Below are 20,447 nucleotides of genomic sequence, written 5' to 3'. Positions count from 1 at the left end.
AATCATAATGGCAGGTCAGTTTTAGCATTTAGTGAAGCTAAATATTTGCAGTTATTTGCAATTTCACCGCAGTTGGAATTTTTTTCCCATATTCTAGTACACGTCATGGTAAAACCAATGGTATCGTTCAAAAGTACAACTTATCCCGCAAAAAATAAGCCCTCATATGGCCATATTGATGGAAAAATAAAAAAATAAAAAAAAGTTATGGCTCTGGGAAGGAGGGGAGCGAAAAACGAGCACGGAAAAACGGAAAACCCCAAGGTCATGAAGGGGTTAACAGCGAATACCTCCAATTAGATATGTAGTGTAGTTCTTCTGATTCACCGTGTTGCTCATGTGCAGGGCATTAAGCTTAGGTATCCATGGTTTCAACCACTAACAACTGTCACTATATAAGTGGTCATAACCATGGAAACCTAAGCTTACTGCTAAGCACTGCACATGGGGTAAGCAACACAGCAAATTAGAAGAACTGTACTACATTTGTAATTGGAGATTTGCTAATTTTATTATTACACCTAATACATATTGGGATAAAATCTTGGAGATGGGAAGACCCCTTTAAAAGGGGTTGTCGAGGATTAGAAGAACATGGCTGCTTTCTTTCATCCCCAACCATGGAGTGTGCGTGGTAACGCAGCTCCAGTCACTTCAATGGAGTTGGCGTGCAATACGACCCATGGTCAGGAGTGGCGCTGTTTCTGAAAGAAAGCAGACATGTTTTTCTAACCCTGGACAACCCCTTTAACAGTATTATAAATGGAGCGTGAAAGGTGGGGGCCTGGTTTAAGATTTTCCATTGGGGCCAAGGAGCCTAAAGTTTCAGTCTTGCAGGAGAGCCTCCAGATACAGGACAGTTCGCTGATCGGTTCACACCATTACTGTAAAAGGAACACTCCCAAATTATCATGTTACCCCCTCGTCTGACTGCTGGAGAGGAGGTCCAGCATGAACACCTCGGCTCCATTCAAAACGGGTTCTGCAGAGTCCAATTTTGGGATGGTGTGGGGTCCCAATGGTCGGGGAAAGGGGGAGTAACCTAAAATTTTGGGATTAACCCTTTAAAGCCGATAATTTTACAGTCCTACATCACTCTGACCTTCGGAAAATTATGTTGTAGAAATGGAAGCAGGTGGGCGAGGTCGGTGGAAGCTCGTTGGTCAGGGTGATTGTTATCCGCACGTTCTCTCCATTTCGAGTTTGGCTGAACACCTCGGTGACCTTCAAAAACAAAAAAAAAAAAAATCCAAAACCATCAAATGCAATCACCGTTACGTCAACTACCAGAGAGGAGTGAAAGGACAGATATTGGTGATCAGAAAGGTCATCAATGTCAGATCAAACATGGTCCCAAGTGACCCACGAGGCCTTGTCTGGTTACACGCGGCACAACCATCACTGCTCTCCATCGATGACCCGCTGTCCTTGGAACAACTTTACCTTATTCAGTCTTTTTGGTAAAAACAACACGGTTCCATCAAACGCCCGGGCCTTCCCGATGGTTTCTTCGTGCTGGTACAGGAGGGCATACCGCAAACGCTTGGACTCCATGGCGGGGTTGAAGTCAACGTGATACTGGTACAGGGCCCACTGTGGTCGGGACACCAGCTTGATGTGGTTGGTCACAAGAGAAATGAGGGTTCCAGAGGAGCCTGCCGATATTAGGGGAGATGGTTATATTTTACCCATTTGAACCAGTCACGGAAGACGACGTGATCAGGCTCTTCTCGCCCTACTACTTGCAACAGTGACCCTATTCCCTCACATCTCCTCTAGTCCCTTTCCCTGGCTGTCACCACTCACCTAACAAAAATATTCAACCCTCTCTCTCTTCCGGTATCTTTCCCTCCTCATTTACACACGCCAGTATACTTCCATTACCTAAAAAAAAATCCATTGACAAACTGTGCTACCAACTATAGACCTGTCCCTAATCTCCCTTCATCTCTAAACTCCTGGAACGCCTGGTCTACTCCCGTGCAATCCGCTATCTCTCAGATCACTCTTCTGGACCCTCTACAATGCGGCTTCCTCTCTTTACACTCTACTGAAACTTCCCTCACTAAAGTCTCTAATGATCTACTAACAGCTAAATCTAATGGTCTCTGCTCCCTGCCGATCTCCTGGATCTCTCTGCAGCATGTGACTGTGGATCATCAGCTCCTCCTCACTATGCTCCGCTCTATCGGGCTCAAGGACACCGTTCTCTCCTGGTTCTCCTCCCATCTCTGACCGCTCCGTCACTATCTTTTGCTGGCTCCTTCTCCTTTCATCTTCCCCTTACTGTTGGGGTTCCTCAAGGATCCTAGGCTAGTTCTCCTTGTACACCACCCCTATTGGACAATCACGCCTGCATTATTACATAACACCAGTGATTGTCTTTCACTATCTCCAACATCATGTCCTCCTATCTGAAACTGAACCTGTCAAAAACTGAACCCCTTGCGTTTCCTCCATCTACGAACCTACCTATGCCCGACATTGCCATTTCCGTGTGTGGTTCCACCATTACACTCCCCAGCAACATGCCCGCTGTCTTGGGGTCATAATTGATTCAGATCTTTCATTCACCCCCCACATCCGATCACTGGCTCGCTCTTGTCATCTACACAAAAACATTTCTAGAATTCGACCTTTTACTTTCAACTCTTATTCATTCTCGTCTGGACTATTGTAACGCTCTACTAATCGGCCTCCCTCTTACTAAACTCTCCCCTCTCCAATCTGTCTTGAATGTAGCAGCCAGGATCATATTCCTCACCAGCCGTTACACCGATGCCTCTATCTTGTGCCAGTCGTTGCACTGGTTACCCATCCGCTACAGAGCTCAATATAACATCACTCTCACCCACAAAGCGCTCCATGGCTCAGCACCACCCTACATCTCCTCCCTGGTCTCAGTCCACCACTCTACCCGTGCCCTCCGTTCTGCTAATGACCTGAGGCCAACATCCTCAATAATCAGAACCTCCCACTCCCGTCTCCAAGTCTTCTAACTACCCAGGATAATACGATTAATCCCCAATACCCACAGTTTTAAGCGTGCCATAAAAGTGCATTTCTTCAGACTTGTGCAATGTACGAGCAAGAAATGAATCGGCTTTTGAGAGATCGCCAGTGTTATAAGAAATTAACATTCAATCCCCTTTTATCTTATAGATCACAACTTGGGGTGCTTTTACAGGATGCAAGGGATTCAAACCTTATTACTAAGGAGATACAGGATTTACTTAATATTAAGGAACCAGCTATATCTACTATTTATTTATTACCAAAGATCCATAAAGATCCCCTATGCCCCCCAGGTAGGCCGATTATATCTGGTGTTGGAGCCTTGACTGAGAATGCTTGCCGATATATTGATTCGCATTTGAAACCTCTTGTTGAAACCCTACCGTCATATTTATGTGACACCACAGATCTTCTTCGCAAAATTGAATCTATGGTTATTGATGATGATATGCTTTTAGTCACCTGTGATGTTGAGGCATTATACACAAGTATAAAACATGAGGATGGTCTTAAGGCTTCTAGGTATTTTTTAAGCATGTTAAATTTTAATGTTGACGAGATTGATTTTATTATAGTACTTTTAAAATTTGTTTTAACTCATAATTTTTTTACTTTTAATGGCTCCTTCCTGCAGCTCCAGGGAACAGCTATGGGTGCAGCTTGTGCACCCTCTTACGCCAATTTGTTCCTGGGGCTGTGGGAGAGGGAGCTTTTCTCTACCGATGCCATGGATCGGGTGGTTTTTTGGACCCGTTTTATTGATGATATTTTTTATTTGGCGTGGTACTTCGGTAGAACTTTTAGATTTTATTAAATTTTTAAATACAAATCAGCTCAACATAAAATTGACATGCCATTTTGATATTAATTCGGTGGATTTTTTGGACATAACTATTAAGCGTGATAATATTGGAATGCTGCAGACTGATCTATTTCGCAAAAAAACGGCAGTAAATTCAGTCTTGCATGCTTTTTCCTCACACCCGAAACATGTCGTTAATGCTATACCTACTGGACAGTTTTTAAGGTTAAGATGGGTGTGTTCATCATTTGATGATTTTAAAATAAGAGCAGAGGAAATGAAGAAAAGATTTTTTGATCGGGGATATAGCCACAGATGTGTCAAGAAAGCTTACTTTCGTGCGGTAAAAACAGAACGGGATAATTTAATTTTTTCCACCAGTAAGCCTAAGAAAGAAGTGAAAACAAGATTTATCACTGAATATCACTCCCATTGGGAGTTAATGCGGGATATTTTATCTAGACATTGGGCTATACTTACTAGTGATCCTATTCTAAAACAATATATATCTGAACGACCATGTGTTATGGCACGTCGTGCACGTAGTTTAAAAGACCATCTTACCAGGAGTTTCTATCCCGTCAATAATCAGTCACTACTTTTTCCTTCTCTTGTCCCTAAACCCATTGAGAAATGGGGTTGTGCCCCATGTGGCAATTGTATTGCATGTTCCAACGTAGATCGTGCTACAAGTTTTGTTGGGTCTGATTGGAAGACTTATAAAATCACGCAATTACGTGCAATACTAAAGCAGTCATTTATCACGCAACATGCCCGTGTTCAAAAATATATATTGGGCTTACTACTTAGACCATTGAAAGTACGTGTGCGTGAACACGTGAGGGACATTAGAGCAGCAGAGAAGGAAGAAACTGTGGAACATCTTAAAACATTACCACGGCATTTTAAGATCCATCATGGATGTGACCCTACTGGCCTTCGTTTTGTTGGGATAGATAGAATTATTACTGACTTACGTGGAGGTAATGTTAGCCGTAGGCTGGCTCAGAAAGAGAGCAGATGGATTTGGACTCTCCGTACGCTTCAACCTCTGGGTCTCAATGAGGCTTTAAGTTATGTGTCATTTCTCTGATCATCCTTTTTAATTTTTAATATACAATACACTTTTTTATAATTTTTATTTTTTTATTTCATTTGTCACATATATTTGTACTACCATATGGTCCTTTGTATCATATTTTAAAGAAAGTTGTATAAATAAATTTTTTTGTGCTTATTTTATAATAAAGAATTGTTTATTTCTAATATTTTGCAGTTTCTCTGTTTTTAAGATCATATATTGGATTGTCTACCCTGGGTGGGAATGATATCGTTTTCCTTGTGTGAAGATCTGGATCCATATTGAAGAAACTGCTGTAATAATGTGCTATTGAATGTTTATTTTATTTATATTTGTGACCATTATGTAATACCTCATGTTCTGTAAGAATCACGTAGTTGTTTTGTATTTATGTGTATAGTTATATTAGTTTTTTTAACATGTGCTGTAAGTTGCGCTCTGTGTTGTTACTGGGCGGTTGTGCGCGTGCGCGGTCTTCCTTGGCTTTGGTTGCATTCAGTCCGGCGTCCTTTGTTCTTGGTGATGTGCTCCCCGCCTCCCCCGGTCACGTGATCCACGTGGGCAGGGTTTGGCGGCGTGCGCGTTGCTGGGGTGACGCCGGGTGAATGTGTCCATGGTCCGGGCGGCTGCGCATGCGCCTATGTGCCGCTCAGCTTTACTAACTCAGAGGCAATCAGCACAATATATAAACCTGCCCCTGTTAGCCTCTGTATACGCCCCCGGAAGAAGGCATCAGCCGAAACGTGCGTAGGGACAGAGCACTTATAGGTATGTGGAACCTCTGTTAGTTATTTATAGTTTTTACCCTTATGCTGCTAGGCTTTAGTGGCTGAATTGGTTAGCACTATTTGCACTTTACCCTTATGCTGCTAGGCTTTAGTGGCCGAATTGTTTAATACTATTTGCACTTTAGGAATTTCCTGGTCTTAATATTATTAATGTTGCACTAGTTTTCTGGATTTAGTGTGAATTTGTGTATCGGGTTTAAGTATTAGCACAATTGCACGGTTAATAATTTAGGATCCCTCAATTTGGTTGGGTCTGCATCATTGTATGCGTTATTTGCACTGATTATTATATTATTTTCTTTTTTGGCAATAAGTGCACATATATATTTGGGTTATTGCAATATATTGGATATATTTAGTCAATTTATTCAGTTTTTCACATATATATATTTTTCACATATATTTTTTAAGAAAAATTTTTTTTATATAATTTTTCTTTTTACACTATTTTCACTACAAATTAATTTTTCTTTACACTAAATAATTTATTATGATCAGGGATTATAAATTTGTTATTTATTTATATTCCTTAGTGCAATAATTATATTATATATTTAATATAGGGGTATTTATTTATTTGAGGTGTCCTATCATACCATTATAAATTGTTCTATAGCCATCAGCTCTATATTTTTTATCTATATTAAATTTTATTGTAATATTACTAATAAAGAATAATTTTAATATTATGTCTTTGTGTTGCACTTTTTATTTGGGATGATTTATTTCTTCAGACTGGCCTACCGCCTCAACTCATTTTTTAACTATCACTGTGTTGCCCATTCAACATTTTCTTCATAACCAGGTTCCTCGCATCATGTTATCACACGCTTTATGCATTTAATAGCCTCTGTGTCTGTACGGTTACATATTCTGGCTGATAACCGGTTCATGCAGCTTAACAAGAACACCCGATTTCTTACACTATGGCTGCTCTGAACAATGAAAGCAATTGTCACCATTCACCTCTCCTGTCTCCCCTATTTCCTCAGACTGTAGCTTGCGAGCAGCAGGGCCCTCACTCCTCTTGGTGTCTATTGTTTATGTGACTGTTAGGTTGTAATGTTTATTATCTGTACAATTTCCCCTGTAAAATGTAAAGTGCTGTGGAATATGTTGGGGCTATAGAAAGAAAATATTTTAGCATTTCTCAGTCCATTCAGTTGATTTCTTAAGACACCTAATCTGGCTGTTCCCACAAATGTCATCATGTGAAGCCTGTTCCTCACCGCTGCTCTAATCTGATTGCAGTGGCGACACCACTTCAATAGCGCACATCACCGCTGCAGTCAATCATGTAGATGGCAGGAGCTGCTGTGCCCAGTGATTGGCTGCAGCAGTGATGTGCGCTTTTGATGTGGTGTCACTGCTACAGCAGAAAAGCAAATCGGAGCAGCGGCAGAGAACAGGCGGAGGACCGGGGTAAAATGAGTACTGCTTGCCTTTTCCTTTCTATCTTTTGGGGCCCCTTTTCCAGTAGTGTAAAACCCCCCGTCACCTCTATTGATTTCTCATTTCCAATTATTTGGCATAAAAAGACTCCAATCGCCCAGCGAGATTTGGGGACCAGAGACATGCATGTTTTAACCCTTCATGTGCAGATTTTTGAGTTGGTGATAACTAGATGACAAACCCAGGAGTTGTAGAGGTGGAAACATGTTTGTCATCCAGCTTTCCACAGAACAGCAAGAAACAACAAGATAGATGGAAAAAGATTCGAGGACGCGATTACCTGCTTTCGATTTTTGGACATGCTCGATAGTCTGCCGGGTGTTCACCCCGACGTCATGGAAGTCGCGCCTACGGCCGCCCCGTTCCCCGATAGACACTTCTGCAAGTCCGGCTGACACCTGCAGAACTAAGCGAGAGAAAAAGGTTTGTTAAACTATTAGCTACACAGGTCTCCCTTACACATACAGGGGTCACAGGACAGAAAAGGGGCCCCCAATACTGCACAGTGGCGGCAGGAAGCATCCTGTGAGACTACACCAGGAGGCCTCTCATCCTAGCAATCAGTAGGGGCCCCACAGCCGGACCCCAGCATCCAGCAAGTTCTTACTTATCCTGTGAATAGGTGATCACTTACCAAATTTGGAATAACCTTTTATAGGATTGTCTGGGATTATAACCATACAATTATTATTTGTGGTTGAAATATTCAGCCTGTCCAGTTATGAAGCAGCACCGACTGTGAATCAATGTCTCCTGCTGATGTGCAAATGGAGCAACAAGGCAAATAGGCAATTAGCAAGACAGCCCCTATAAAGGTGTGGTTCTGCAGGGCTGACCACAGACCATTTCTCTGTTCTCATCCTTTTTGGCAGCTTTGGACACTTTTGCATTTTGTCATTGCTCTCACCCTTAGAGGTACTGTACAGTAGCATGAGGCAGTGTCAACCCACAGAAGTGTCTCAGGTAGCGCAGCTCATCCAGGATGGCACAGCAATGAGAGCTGTAGCAAGAAGGGTAGCTGGGTCTGAGCAGTGTCCAGAGCATGGAGCAGATACCAGGAGACAGGCCAGTACACCAGGAGATGTGGAGGGCATCAACCCAGCAGCAGGACCGCTACCTCCTCCTTTGGGCAACGAGGAGCAAGGGGAACAGTGCTAGAGCCCTGCAAAATGACCTCCAGCAGGACACTAACATCCATTTGTCTGCTCAAACTGTCATATACAGACTCCATGAGAGTGGTGGTATAGGGGCCCGGTGAATCCAGAAGTGGGTGTTGTGCTTACAGCCCAACACCATGCAGGGCTATTGACATTTGCCAGAGAACACCAAGATTAGCAGATGAGACATCGGTGCCCTGTGCTCTTCACGGACGAGAGCAGGTTCACATTGAGCACGTGACAGAGTCAAGAGGCACCGTGGAGAACATTCTGCTGCCTGCAACATCCTCCAGGATGACTAACGGTGTAAGGAGGCATTTCTTTGGAGGGCCGCACAGCCCTCCATGTGCTCGCCAGAGATACCCTGACTGCTATTAGGTACCGGGAGGAGATCCTCAGACCCATTGTGAGACCATGTGGAGGTGTGCTGGGCCCTGGGTTCCTTCAGATGCAGAACAATGCCAGACCTCATGTGGCTGGAGTGTGTCAGCAGTTCCTGCAAGATGAAGGCATTGAAGCTATGGACTGGCCTGCCCATTCCCCTGACCAGAATCGAATCGAGCACATCTGGGACATCATGTCTTGTTCAGTCCACCAACACCATGTTACACCACAGACTGTCCAGGAGTTGACAGATGATTTAATCCAGGTCTGGGAGGAGATCCCTCAGGAGAACATCTGCCACATCATCAGCAGCATGCCCAGGCATTATAAGAAGGTCATACAGGCACGTGGAGGTCACACACACTACTGAGCATCACTTCATTGTCATGAGGCATTTCCACTGAAGTTGGATCAACCTGTAATTTGATTTTCCACTTTGATTTTGAGCATCATTCTAAATCCAGACCTCCATGGGATATTAGTTGTGATTTACGATGGTAATTTTTAGGTTTTATTGTTTTCTATGCATTTCACCATGTAATGAAAAAGATTTGTAACTGGAATATTTCATTCAGTGATATCTGGGATATGGTGCTTTAGTGTCCCCTTATTTTTTTTGAGCATTGTACATACCATATATCTTTTTACAAATTATTTAATTTTTCAATAAAAAAAAGATTTTTTTTCCGAAAATGTTCAAACCACAAATATTTCTAAAAAACTACATTTTTATAATACGATAAATAAAATAATGGTATTGCCCTATTCCTGAGATCTGTAGCTGGAGCTGTGCGAGGTCTTCCTTATTGTGGGGCGAACTTCTGTTTTTATTGGTACCATTTAGGGGTACGTACAACATCCGGATTCGTTTTTTTCTTCCCCAAGTGGGAGATGACCAAAAGACGCTGATATATTGCAGAGACACCAGAAAAGCTTACACATATACATATGTACCGTATTTTCTGGTGTATAAGACGACTGGGCGTATAAGACGACCCCCAACTTTTCCATATAAAATATGGAATTTGGGATATGCCCGCTGTATAAGACTGGGGTCATCTTATACGCCCAGTCATCTTATACAGCGTGTGGTTCCCAGGGTCTGAAGGAGAGGAGACTCTCCTTCAGGCCCTGGGATCCATATTCATGTTAAAAATAAAGAATAAAAATAAAAAATATGTATATACTCACCCTTCCGAGAAGCCTGGCTGTCACCGGTGTAAGCGTCTGCCTCCGTTCCTAAGAATTGCAGCATGAAGGACCCTCGATGATGTCACGGTCAGGTGACTGGCCTGTGATTGGTCCGTGACCGCTCATGTGACCAGTCACCTGACCGTGACGTCATCGAAGGTCCTTCTGCAATTCTTAGGAACGGAGGCAGACGCTTACACCGGTGAGAGCCAGGCTTCTCGGAGGGGTGAGTATATACATATTTTTTATTTTTATTCTTTATTTTTAACATGAATATGGATCCCAGGGCCTGAAGGAGAGTCTCCTCTCCTTCAGACCCTGGGAACATCCAGGATCGCTCCCTGCACACACCGTACCCGGCGTATAAGACGACCCCCGACTTTTGGGACAATTTTAAGGGGTTAAAAAGTAGTCTTATACGCCGGAAAATACGGTATATCTATATTTTTGGGATGAGGACAATCTGCTCCCAGCACCACAGGGATTGCACCTGTATAAATGCAGCAATGAATTACAGCAGCATCTAAAAACTGTTCACACAGCAGTGATCAGAGCTGTCTCCGACCTCAGCTGTTAGAGGCTGGTGCCAGCTATGCAACACCGGTCCGCACACCTGCATCCCATATGAGGACTACCAGCACTTCCTAGGTCAGGATAGTGTTAAAGGGGGAACGGGAAAAAAAAAAAAAAAAAGATATAAAAATAAACAAAGAAAAGCCCACACAACTCTGCGGTGATATTCCCCGTCATCCTGCAGCTAAATCACAGCCACCATCCATGTGATGACTGCAGACAATCACTGGCCTCAGTAGTGAAGCTTACATGTACACCACGTAACTGCTGTGGCCAGTGATTGGCTGCATCGGTCCCGTAAATGATGCACATCATCTATTCCACTTATGTTTTGCGGGATTGAGGTTTTGTAATATTTTGCCCTTGCACATTCCTAAAATCACGGTGTCACGAATATGCACGCCTACACAGCTCTGCTACATCTCTTTGGCTTTGTACTAGCAGGCTCCAGCCCTGATCCCCCCTTCACAGCTGCGTATGTAAGTCCACTTCTCCATCTCCCCTGCTGTGCAGCTGTAATGTGAAACCAGTGTGCTAGCATTCTCGCTGGTTACTTTTATGGCGCTGAACTGGTTGAAAGCAGCCTACAGCCTCATGGCCATCTCTTTATCTAGTACAGTGTTCATTTTAAGACCAAATATAATGGCATCGATTAAGTGGAGTAGGGGGAATCTTACATTTTTGGAATGTGCATCAGTAGAGCTACCCTCCCATGAGTTTTCAAAGCTCAGTGCCTAGCGGAACCTGAGAAATGCATTACTGCTTACTCAAGTCACATAGCCAAGTCATGTTTGGACTTAAATGAACGGCAATCTCATGCTTGGGAGAATGACTGTTTTGGCGCCCTTCTACGAGGTTCCCACCCTGAGTTATGGCCGATGTAACGTTTTTCATAACTTCCAGAAGGGAGTGCATGTCATAGCTTCGCCCAATCAGTGTGGTCATGAAGCACAGGGCATAACATTGACCAGCTGAGTTGAGAGGTGGTCTTTTGCCTAGGAAGCCTGCTACAGGAGGCTAAGGAACCAGCCTGATGCATTGGGATGTCACTTCCTTCGCCCCATGGAAGCCATGATATGCGTGAACTGTAAGTGCTTTTCATCCTTAATCCTTTTTATTTTGTAATCGTTCTGTACCTCATCTTGTAATATCGTTTTTATACTTTTTGTAAACACTGCCTAATCTTTCTTGGAGTAAAAGATATAATATTTACTTGTGTTGCTCTCCTTGCTCTAAACGTACCCCAAGTCCTCCGACCTAAGCCATTGCTACTGATCAGGTCAGGAGCCAACCCACTATTAATCATAGTAATAGGAGCTGGTGGCAGCGAAGCGTTTTGAGCTTGTTGAGCAAAGCAGGCAGTGACGGAAAGGGTCTTATAAGTTGATTTCCTGCCTGTGACTGGGAATAGGTATAACGCCCTCACTGCAGCGTGCCCGATAGTCAGTACACGAGCAGGCAGCCTTTCTGGTGACTAATTATCCTAGGTGTAGTTCCCTGACTAACCTGAGGGTAAGGGGGGGGGGGGCAAAGAGCTGCAAGTTGCAAACCGGAACTGGGATATAAATAAATCCCTGATGAAGAACTGGGGGCAACCAAACACCTCCGATTCATGACACACGGACCAGCCTCTCAGTCAGATTTCACACTTAACCCTGGAACATTAAGGACACTTACCCTCGGGCGCTGGTCTCTCTGCTGTCGCTGCCGGCGGGCCTCTCTGGCGCCCTCTTCCGACCAGCAAAGGCTCAGGTGCTGGCTGCTGAGGTCGGACTGCTGCTGGCCGGGGGTCTTGGGGCTGCTGTGGTCCGAGTGCCGGCCAGGATTCTTGAGGCTGCTGTGCTCTCACTGCTGGCCGGGGGCCTTGGGGCTGCGGTGGTCTGACTGCTGCCCAGGCGCCTTGGGGCTGCGGTGGTCTGACTGCTGCCCAGGCGCCTTGGGGCTGCGGTGGTCTGACTGCTGGCCGGGGGTCTTGGGGCTGCGGTGGTCTGACTGCTGCCCAGGCGCCTTGGGGCTGCGGCGGTCTGACTGCTGGCTGGGGTCCTTGGGGCTGCGGTGGTCTGACTGCTGGCTGGGGTCCTTGGGGCTGCGGTGGTCTGACTGTTGGCTGGGGTCCTTGGGTCTGCTGTACCTGTAAATTCGAGAGTTATTCAATAATATAGTAAGGAAAAAAAAAATTGGACCCAGATTCCCATAATTCTGCTGCCTCTGCAGGATTAGAGAACAATGCAATGCATTGTGGGAAAAAAAGAAACCGCTTAAAGCCCCTCCATTATGAAAAAGCAGCAGGAATTACTAAAAGGGTTAATGAGTGGGGTACAAAACCTGTCCAGGTGGTCTTTGTGGGGCCTGCTCCTGCCCACGAGCTCGGCCGCGGGCCCGGGATCTGGCTCGTCCGCTCATCTTCTACTTCTGCAAAGGAAACAGATTAATTTCAATATATAAATGGAAAAAAATATATACATATACACACACACACATATTTTTCACCCTGAAAAACTGCATCTGTGACTGTGAAAAAAAGGTGCATCATCCTACTCATTACAAGACTGAGTGCCGGCTCACTGAGGGATTACAGGATAGCTGCCTATTGAAGGCTATGCGGAGATCAGTGAGAGGCTCGTCTTCTAGTAAGTGTTTAGTCTCACCCTAGTTGGACTCACAGCTATATTGCTCAGTATTGCTCTATAATTTACTCCATGCTGCTGCTTTCTAGTGTTTAATCTCACCTAATAGCTGGATTTCCAGGTATATGGCTCTGTACAATGACCTCCATCTTGCTGTCTAGTAACTGCTTCAACTCACTACAGAGCTGGATTTCCATCTACACAGCTCTATTACATCTTTTAGGCTGAAGATCCTGTCTTGTAATTGTTTAATCTTACCCCAAATCTGGATTCACAGATACGAGGGGCGTTCATTAAAGATTTTCCCTGACCCACTTCTATTTATCACAGGACGATGACACTGCACATGTGTAATGATACAAGTCACTGTAGATTTTGTGCCAATTTGCCACTCAGACCTGACAACGGTGTTGATGTTACAGGTGCTGGAGTGGTGTGAAGTTTGATAATGGACCCAGTGGATTCCGAGCCGTCATCAAGTTCCTTTATTGAAAGGCCGCACACCAAAGAGACGTTCGATGAGATGAAAGGTGATGATTCCCATCATATTATGTAGTCAAGAACTGGCATCGTCAATTCAGATGTGGTCGGGCTTCGGTGCTAACAGCTCCAATTCCAGGGCGACCCCACTCTGCTATTGATGAACACATCATCCAGCAAGTGGAGGGCGCCCTTTTGGAAAATCGCCGCATAACCATTCGCCACCTAGCCCAAAATGTCAAGATTAGTGTGGTGTCCATGGAAAAAATCATCCAAGACCATCTTCACATACATAAGGTATCTGCTCGCTGGGTTCCCCGGCTGTTCACACCTTTCCAGAAGCAGGAACGAGTCTAACGCTCTCAGGCTTTATTGACAATGTGCCATGGAGGCCAGGAGGATTTTATCAACAGATTGATTACACAGGATGAAAGCTGGATCCATCACTAGGATCCTGAGACTAAAGTCCAGTAGATGTAATGGACGCATCATGACTCACCTCCAAAGAAGGCACGTGCCCAACCCTTGGCAGGCAAGGTCATGCTCACAGTATTTGGGACCAGCACAGAGTAGTATTGATGGATTCTCTAGCAAAGGGTACCATGATCACTGGGGAATACTGTGCTTCACTGCTGCGGAAATTGCGGGAGGCCATCAAAACCAAGAGCCGTGGCATGCTCACCGAAGATGTCCGCTTTCTGCAAGACAATGCACCAGTTCACAACACATGATCCTGTGGCCTAAAATTCTACGACATCCCTTTATTCACCAGACTTCCACCTCTTTCCAACAATTAAGTTATCCAGATAATGAGACTCTGATTTCCGAAGTCACAACGTGTCTTTTGGAGCAACCTGTTGACTTTTACAAGCGAGGTGTGCACAGTTGCTTAACCCCTTAACGACCGCCTATACGCCTTTTGAACAGCGCTGAGAAATAAGGTTATAGCGCTTCCCAGTTTTGGAAAATCTCTAGGGTCTCTGCTACCGGAGGTAGATGATACTCCGGAGAACATGATTAGGGTCGGTTTATTCTCCGAATAATGGCAAAAAAAAAAGGGCAGATTTTCCATTTATTTCTCTCTCCTCTATGATCTAGCACATCAGAGGAGAGAGAAATGAGATCCGCCCCTGGTACCTCCAGCTCTGGCACCCGCCCCTCATCATCTTCCAGGAAAAAAGATTTCTCCTATTGTTTCATTTTGATCACTGTGATAGACCCCATCACATGATCAAAACAGGGATTTTTGAGTACTCACCGTAAAATCCTTTTTTCCGAGCCACTCATTGGGCGACACAGGACCGTGGGTGTTATGCTGCTACCACTAGGAGGCTGACACTAAGTGAATACAAAAAAAGCTAGCTCCTCCTCTACAGTATACACCACCCACTGGCTCCAGCCCAAACCAGTCTAGTGACCAAGCAGTAGGAGATTATTATCATCAAGAATAGGTACATCATGTTAAATCAGAAAAACAATAGCAGCCTTCAGTCCAACACGGTGGGTGCTGTGTCCCCCAATGAGTGGCTCGGAGAAAAGGTTTTTTACGAGTACATAAAAATCCCCGTTTCTCCTTCGCCACATTGGGGGACACAGGACCGTCGGAAGTCCCAAAGCAGTCCCTGGGTGGGAAATAACAGAGTAAACTCCCAGCATCCGCTGTCTAAAGACGCGCTAGCGCTGCCTGCAAAATTCGTCTACCCAGGCCCGCACCTGCTGGTGCCTGAGTATGGACATCATAATGCTTTGAGAAAGTGTGCAGGCTAGACCAGGTCGCCACTTTACAAACCTGCTCCGCAGACTCTTGATGCCGAATGGCCCATGAAGCACCTACCGACTAAGTGGAGTGTGCCTTGATCCCCGCATTAAGCTTCTCGAATAGCCGACCTAATCCATGTGGCTATTCTCGACTTAGAAGCGGTCGATCCCTTCCGGTGCCCCTTCGGGAGCACGAACAGGGCGTCCGTCTGGCAAAAGGCACAGTCTTAGACACGTACCTTCTGAGAGCCCTCACAAGATCCGAAGAGTGAAAAGCTTTCTCCACACGGTGCACCGGTGCTGGGCAAAACGAGGGTAGGACAATATCCTTGATAAGGTGAAACAGCTACACCACTTTTGGAAGGAAGGGCAGGGACAACCTGAGGACTACCTTGTGTCTGTGAAGTCAGAAAAGGCGCTTGGCAGGAGAGAGCAACTAGCTCCGAGATCCTTCTGATTGATGTTACCGTGACTAGGAAGGCGACCTTCCATGAGAGGTAGGAGACAACCTGTAACGGTTCGAAGGGAGATTCCTATAGGACACCTAGGACCAAGTTAAGGCCCCGGGCGTCTAAGGGCGCTATGTAGAGGTACCACACAAGAGACTCCCAGAAAGAAAGTTCTCACCTGCGGTTTGGAAGAGACTTTATTCTGAAACAATAAGGACAAGGCAGACCCACCCTTTGAGGGAGCTCGGCGCTAGGCCCGAGTACAGACCGGACTGAAGGAATTCAAAAAAGGCTTTCCAGGTCCGATGATAGATGCGTACTAACACCAGCTTCTGATGCGTACTGACACCGGCTTCAGAGCATTAATCATGGTGGAAACTACCTCATGGGAGAAACCAGCTACGGTCAGGACCCAGGAGTCAACGGCCAAGCCCTCAAACTCAGGGCCCTGAGTTCTGGTGTCAAACGGGCCCTGGAAAGGCAGGTCTGGTCAATCTGGTGATTGCAAAGGGATGTCTGACAAGCTGCACTAATTCTGCGTACCACGCTCGGCGTGGCCAGTCAGGAGCAACTAGGATCACCGGTACTCCCTCTGCTTTGATCTTCCTGAAGGCCTTCGGAATCAAAAGCAATGGGGGAAAACATGTAGGGAAGACTAAACTGACTCTACGGAAGGACGAGCGCGTCCACCCGATGGCTCTCAGGTCCCGTAATCGAGCTACAAAATCAAGCATCTTGGCAATTCAGATCCACGTCTGGTGTCCTCTAGTGAAGATAGGTCCGCTGGAAAATTTCCGGATGAAGAGACCACTCTCCCGAGGGCAGGCCTTGACAGCTGAGGAAGTCCGCAGCCCAGTTTTCCATGCTCGGGAGTTAACAGCCGAGATAACGGAGTGGTTCCTATTGGCCTAGTGAAGGATGTGTTCCACCTCGCGCTTTGCTGCAGATGACCCCTCTGTAAGCCATGGCCATGGCATTGTCTGATTGAATTCGGATGGGACAGCCTGTCAGGAGACGATGGAACCGCCGCAGGAACAGCCAGATCGCTCGGATCTCCAGCACATACAGTAGATGGGAAGAGAACACTCCTGAGGAGACCATTTACCCTGGGCAGTATGTTGACGAGGGAGAAGAGGCTCCTGTCACATGCGTCCAAAGCGCATGTTGTCCCTCATGCCAAGGCGGATGGAACGAACAGATGGTTGACAAAGTGCTCAGGCCACTTGCTGAAGGGCTAGCAAGACGACCAGGCCCTGAGAATGTAGACTGGACATGACTGCCGCCATGACCTTTGAGCATACCCTGGGGGCGATAGCAAGGCCGAAGGGCAAGGCTAAACTGAAAATGTTCTTCGCGGATGGCAAAGTGCAGGAACCCTTGGAGAGGGGGAGACTCCATCCTCAAATGCCGTACTCTGACAGAATTGTTCAGAAGCTTTAGGTCCAGGATGGCCCTGGCTGTACCATCCTCTTTTGGGAACACAAGTAGATTTGACTAGAAACCCTTGAACTTCTCATTTCCCGGAACCAGGGTAATGACCCAGTCTTGCGGAGTGACTCAAAATGGGAAATGCTGGTCGTGAATGGCGAAGCGCAGGAATCTCTAGTGGCGGATGAAAGATCGGGATATGTAGGTAAGCATCTTGGATGTCGATGGATGCCAAAAAAACATTCCCTCTTCCATAGAAGCGAAGACTGAATGCAGAGATTCCATGCAAAAATGACAAACCTTGACAAACTTGTTTAGAAGTTTGAGGTCTTGTAAAATACAGACAGCCAGGCCTGACTGAATAGAAGTAGGCGGCCGCCCACCCTGCCGGTGTCGACCAGACGATGCCAGGAGTCAGCGGCGGAAAATCTCTGAGACCTAGATCCCTTAGATCTCAACTGTTTAGGGCAAGATTACCATTGTCGACTAGGTCTGTAGGAGACTCAAGAACCTCTGTCCCTGTGTGGGGAGCGGCCTGACCCGGGGAAGGTAGTGACGGTGGACCAGCCCGGGTTGGAGCAAAGGGATCGGAAACGAAATTGTTGATGTCTCCGAAAAAGACGCCTAAGCCTCTGCTGGGGAAGAAATTTACTCTTTCCTCCCGTGGCATCAGAAATAAGCTGATCCATGTTCTTACCAAATAGGCGACCACTCTGGAAAGGCAGAGATATCAAGGACTTTTTTTTGACGCAGAGTCCACTTTCCACTCTCTGAGCATAATGCTCTGCTGATCGTGACTGCGTTCGCTGCCAATAGAGCAGAACAGCCAGCTGCAACCAAAATGCGTGTACCAGGTAATGTCCAGGCCACAAAATTTGACTGGCAAGATGTACTGCTTCAGAGGAGATAATTACCGCTCTGAATGGATTTGGCCAGGGTATCTGCCCAGAAAACTATCGCCTTAGACCCATGCTGCAGCGACTGAAGGACAGAGGGCCGAGCCTGAGGCCTCAAAAAACAGAGCGAGCCTGGTGTTCCATCTGATGGTCTGTGGGATTTTTAAAGGATGACCCATCCGTTACGGATAAAAGGGTCTTGGATGCCAGGTGAGAAACTGGAGGGTCTACAACAGGGGGTTCAGCTCAATCCTTCCCCGGCACAGCCGAAAAAGGATATTTCGCTTCGAGAGACTTTTGTCCTGTGAAGCGTTTGTCCGGTCGCTCCCTGTGACGATTGCGTATGGCCGTAAACTCAGGGTGGACTGCAAAAGTCTTATGGGGGTGTTTAGTCCTCTTAAAGGACGCGGCTTGATCCGGAATGGAATCAGATTTCTCTGCAATGTGTCAGATTGACCGCCTCTATCAGCGAATCCACCATTTTTATGGAACGCTTCACGAATTTGCGTGTCAACCTTGCGCAGGGGCCATGATAATCTTCTCTGTATCGTTCCAATTTTAGTATATGTGCTGCCTATGCGGGCACCTGGAAGTCTTGTGAATCCAAGTCCAAGGGGCCGCTCGATTCGTACTCAGAATCGTGGTAGTTACTGACCCCTGGGGAGGGAGAGCGAGAAGCGTAACTCGCCAACAAGAATGCATGTGAACGCTCTGGGGACGTGCTGCTGATCCTTTTCCTAGACGCCGGTAGGTTTCTAAAGGGCCGACACCTACTGATCGACTGCTCCCATAGGGAGAGGATCCATTTATGTCAGACCTGCGCATACTCCGACCCTGGAGGGATCGTGGAGGGACTCAATCACTTTGGCCAGAGAAGCCATGGATTGTGACAGTGTCGTAGCCCACTCAGGGGGGCCCGGTACACTGGGCTCGGTGGTGGCGGAGGCTCCTGAGGGCATTTGGGGGTCACAGGCCTTGCAGAAGTCTGAGCCTAAGGAAACACAGACTGGCAGGAGGTACATGAAGTGACAAAGGCGGCAATAGCCTTGTGAGCCTGTACAGATGCTTTAGGTTGGGACATTGTACCCTTCTGTGTGTCCCCTGTAGGACACTTCTGCAGTGAGAGGGTTACAGCAGGAGGGTGGTCCAGAGAAGCCCCCTCACCCAGAGCCTGTGTCCCCACTGTAGCTGTGAGCCTCCCCAGAGAGTGCCGACGCCTGCGGTGAGCTGCTCCCGACAAATGACCTCAGAGACCAGAAAAATTACCTCAGAGACCAGACAAATTACCTCAGAGACCACTGCTGCCAGTGTGTGCCCAGAGGGTCCGCGGGAGAAGGGAAGATGGCCGCCGAGCTCAGAGACCAACTGCCAGTGTGTGCCCAGAGGGTCCGCGGGAGAAGGGAAGATGGCCGCCGAGCTCAGAGACCAACTGCCAGTGTGTGCCCAGAGGGTCCGCGGGAGAAGGGAAGATGGCCGCCGAGCTCAGAGACCACTGCTGCCAACTGCCAGTGTGTGCCCAGAGGGGCCGCGGGAGAAGGGAAGATGGCCGCCGAGCTCAGAGACCACTGCTGCCAACTGCCAGTGTGTGCCCAGAGGGGCCGCGGGAGAAGGGAAGATGGCCGCCGAGATTACAAGAGGCGCTTCTCGTCCTGTACGAGAAGCGCCAGAAAGGTGGGCGGAGCCGCTGGACACGTCATAGCGGGGGCGGAGTTACAGAATGCGGCCTAGCAGAGAACCGAAGCTGGGGACTAAATTTATCGGCGCCGGGTACCAGAAGGGCCAGGCAGCGCCACCACCATCAGGAAAAGCCCCCTCTATGCAGCGCCGCCACAGACCGCCTGCCCAGAGCCTCCAGCCCCGCACTTACCCGGAGAAGCTGCCGGGGGGCAGGTAAGCCAGCGATATGCGGCGGGGACGTGTCCTCCTCTCCTTCTGCCGCTGCTGCTCTTGGACGTGCAGGGATAAAGGGATCAGCCTCGGTCCACCACCCCTTTAACCCCTTCCCGACCTGTGACACAGCGTAGGCGTCATGAAAGCCAATCCGCCCTGTGACGCCTGTGCTGTGTCACAGAATGATTGCGTCCCTGCAGGTCGGGGGAAAGGGTTAACGACAGGGGGAGGGGGAGGGGTGCTACAGCCCCCCCCCCCCCCCCCCCCCCGTGGCTACGATCGCTCTGATTGGCTGTTGAAAGTGCAACAGCCAATCAGAGCAATCTGTAATATTTCACCTATGAAAATTGGTGAAATATTACAATCCAGCCATGGCCGATACTGACTGCCCGCTAATGATTGGAGCTAATTTTACATTAAAAAAGTCATACGGCGCTCCTTCCCTTCCGAGCCCTGCCGTGCGCCCATACAGTGGT

At 47.0% G+C, this 20,447-nt stretch overlaps 1 protein-coding gene and 1 non-coding gene across 2 annotated transcripts in view; both read right to left on the bottom strand.

Annotated features, from left to right (window-relative positions):
* The window catches only part of LOC143817402 (piwi-like protein 1), a 128,251-nt gene extending 108,089 nt beyond the window's left edge, over positions 1 to 20,162 (bottom strand). Inside the window, exons 1-6 of the mRNA XM_077298795.1 lie at positions 19,949 to 20,162; positions 12,769 to 12,855; positions 12,121 to 12,574; positions 7,419 to 7,544; positions 1,444 to 1,655; positions 1,103 to 1,224 (exon numbers count right to left, since the gene is read on the bottom strand). Coding sequence (XP_077154910.1) covers positions 1,103 to 1,224; positions 1,444 to 1,655; positions 7,419 to 7,544; positions 12,121 to 12,574; positions 12,769 to 12,846 — 992 coding nt within the window. The 5' untranslated portion in view covers positions 12,847 to 12,855; positions 19,949 to 20,162. The remainder of the gene's footprint in view (positions 1 to 1,102; positions 1,225 to 1,443; positions 1,656 to 7,418; positions 7,545 to 12,120; positions 12,575 to 12,768; positions 12,856 to 19,948) is intronic.
* Positions 18,561 to 18,667, bottom strand: LOC143764021 (U6 spliceosomal RNA). Its single transcript, XR_013213009.1, has one exon. It is a non-coding gene; the product is annotated as a U6 spliceosomal RNA (small nuclear RNA).
* Positions 20,163 to 20,447: the final 285 nt, after the last annotated feature.

This window comes from Ranitomeya variabilis, chromosome 3 (assembly GCF_051348905.1).
Source record: "Ranitomeya variabilis isolate aRanVar5 chromosome 3, aRanVar5.hap1, whole genome shotgun sequence".
Taxonomy (NCBI): domain Eukaryota; kingdom Metazoa; phylum Chordata; class Amphibia; order Anura; family Dendrobatidae; genus Ranitomeya; species Ranitomeya variabilis.
Note: the sequence above shows the minus strand (reverse complement) of the source record. Positions and strands in the feature narration are given on the sequence as shown.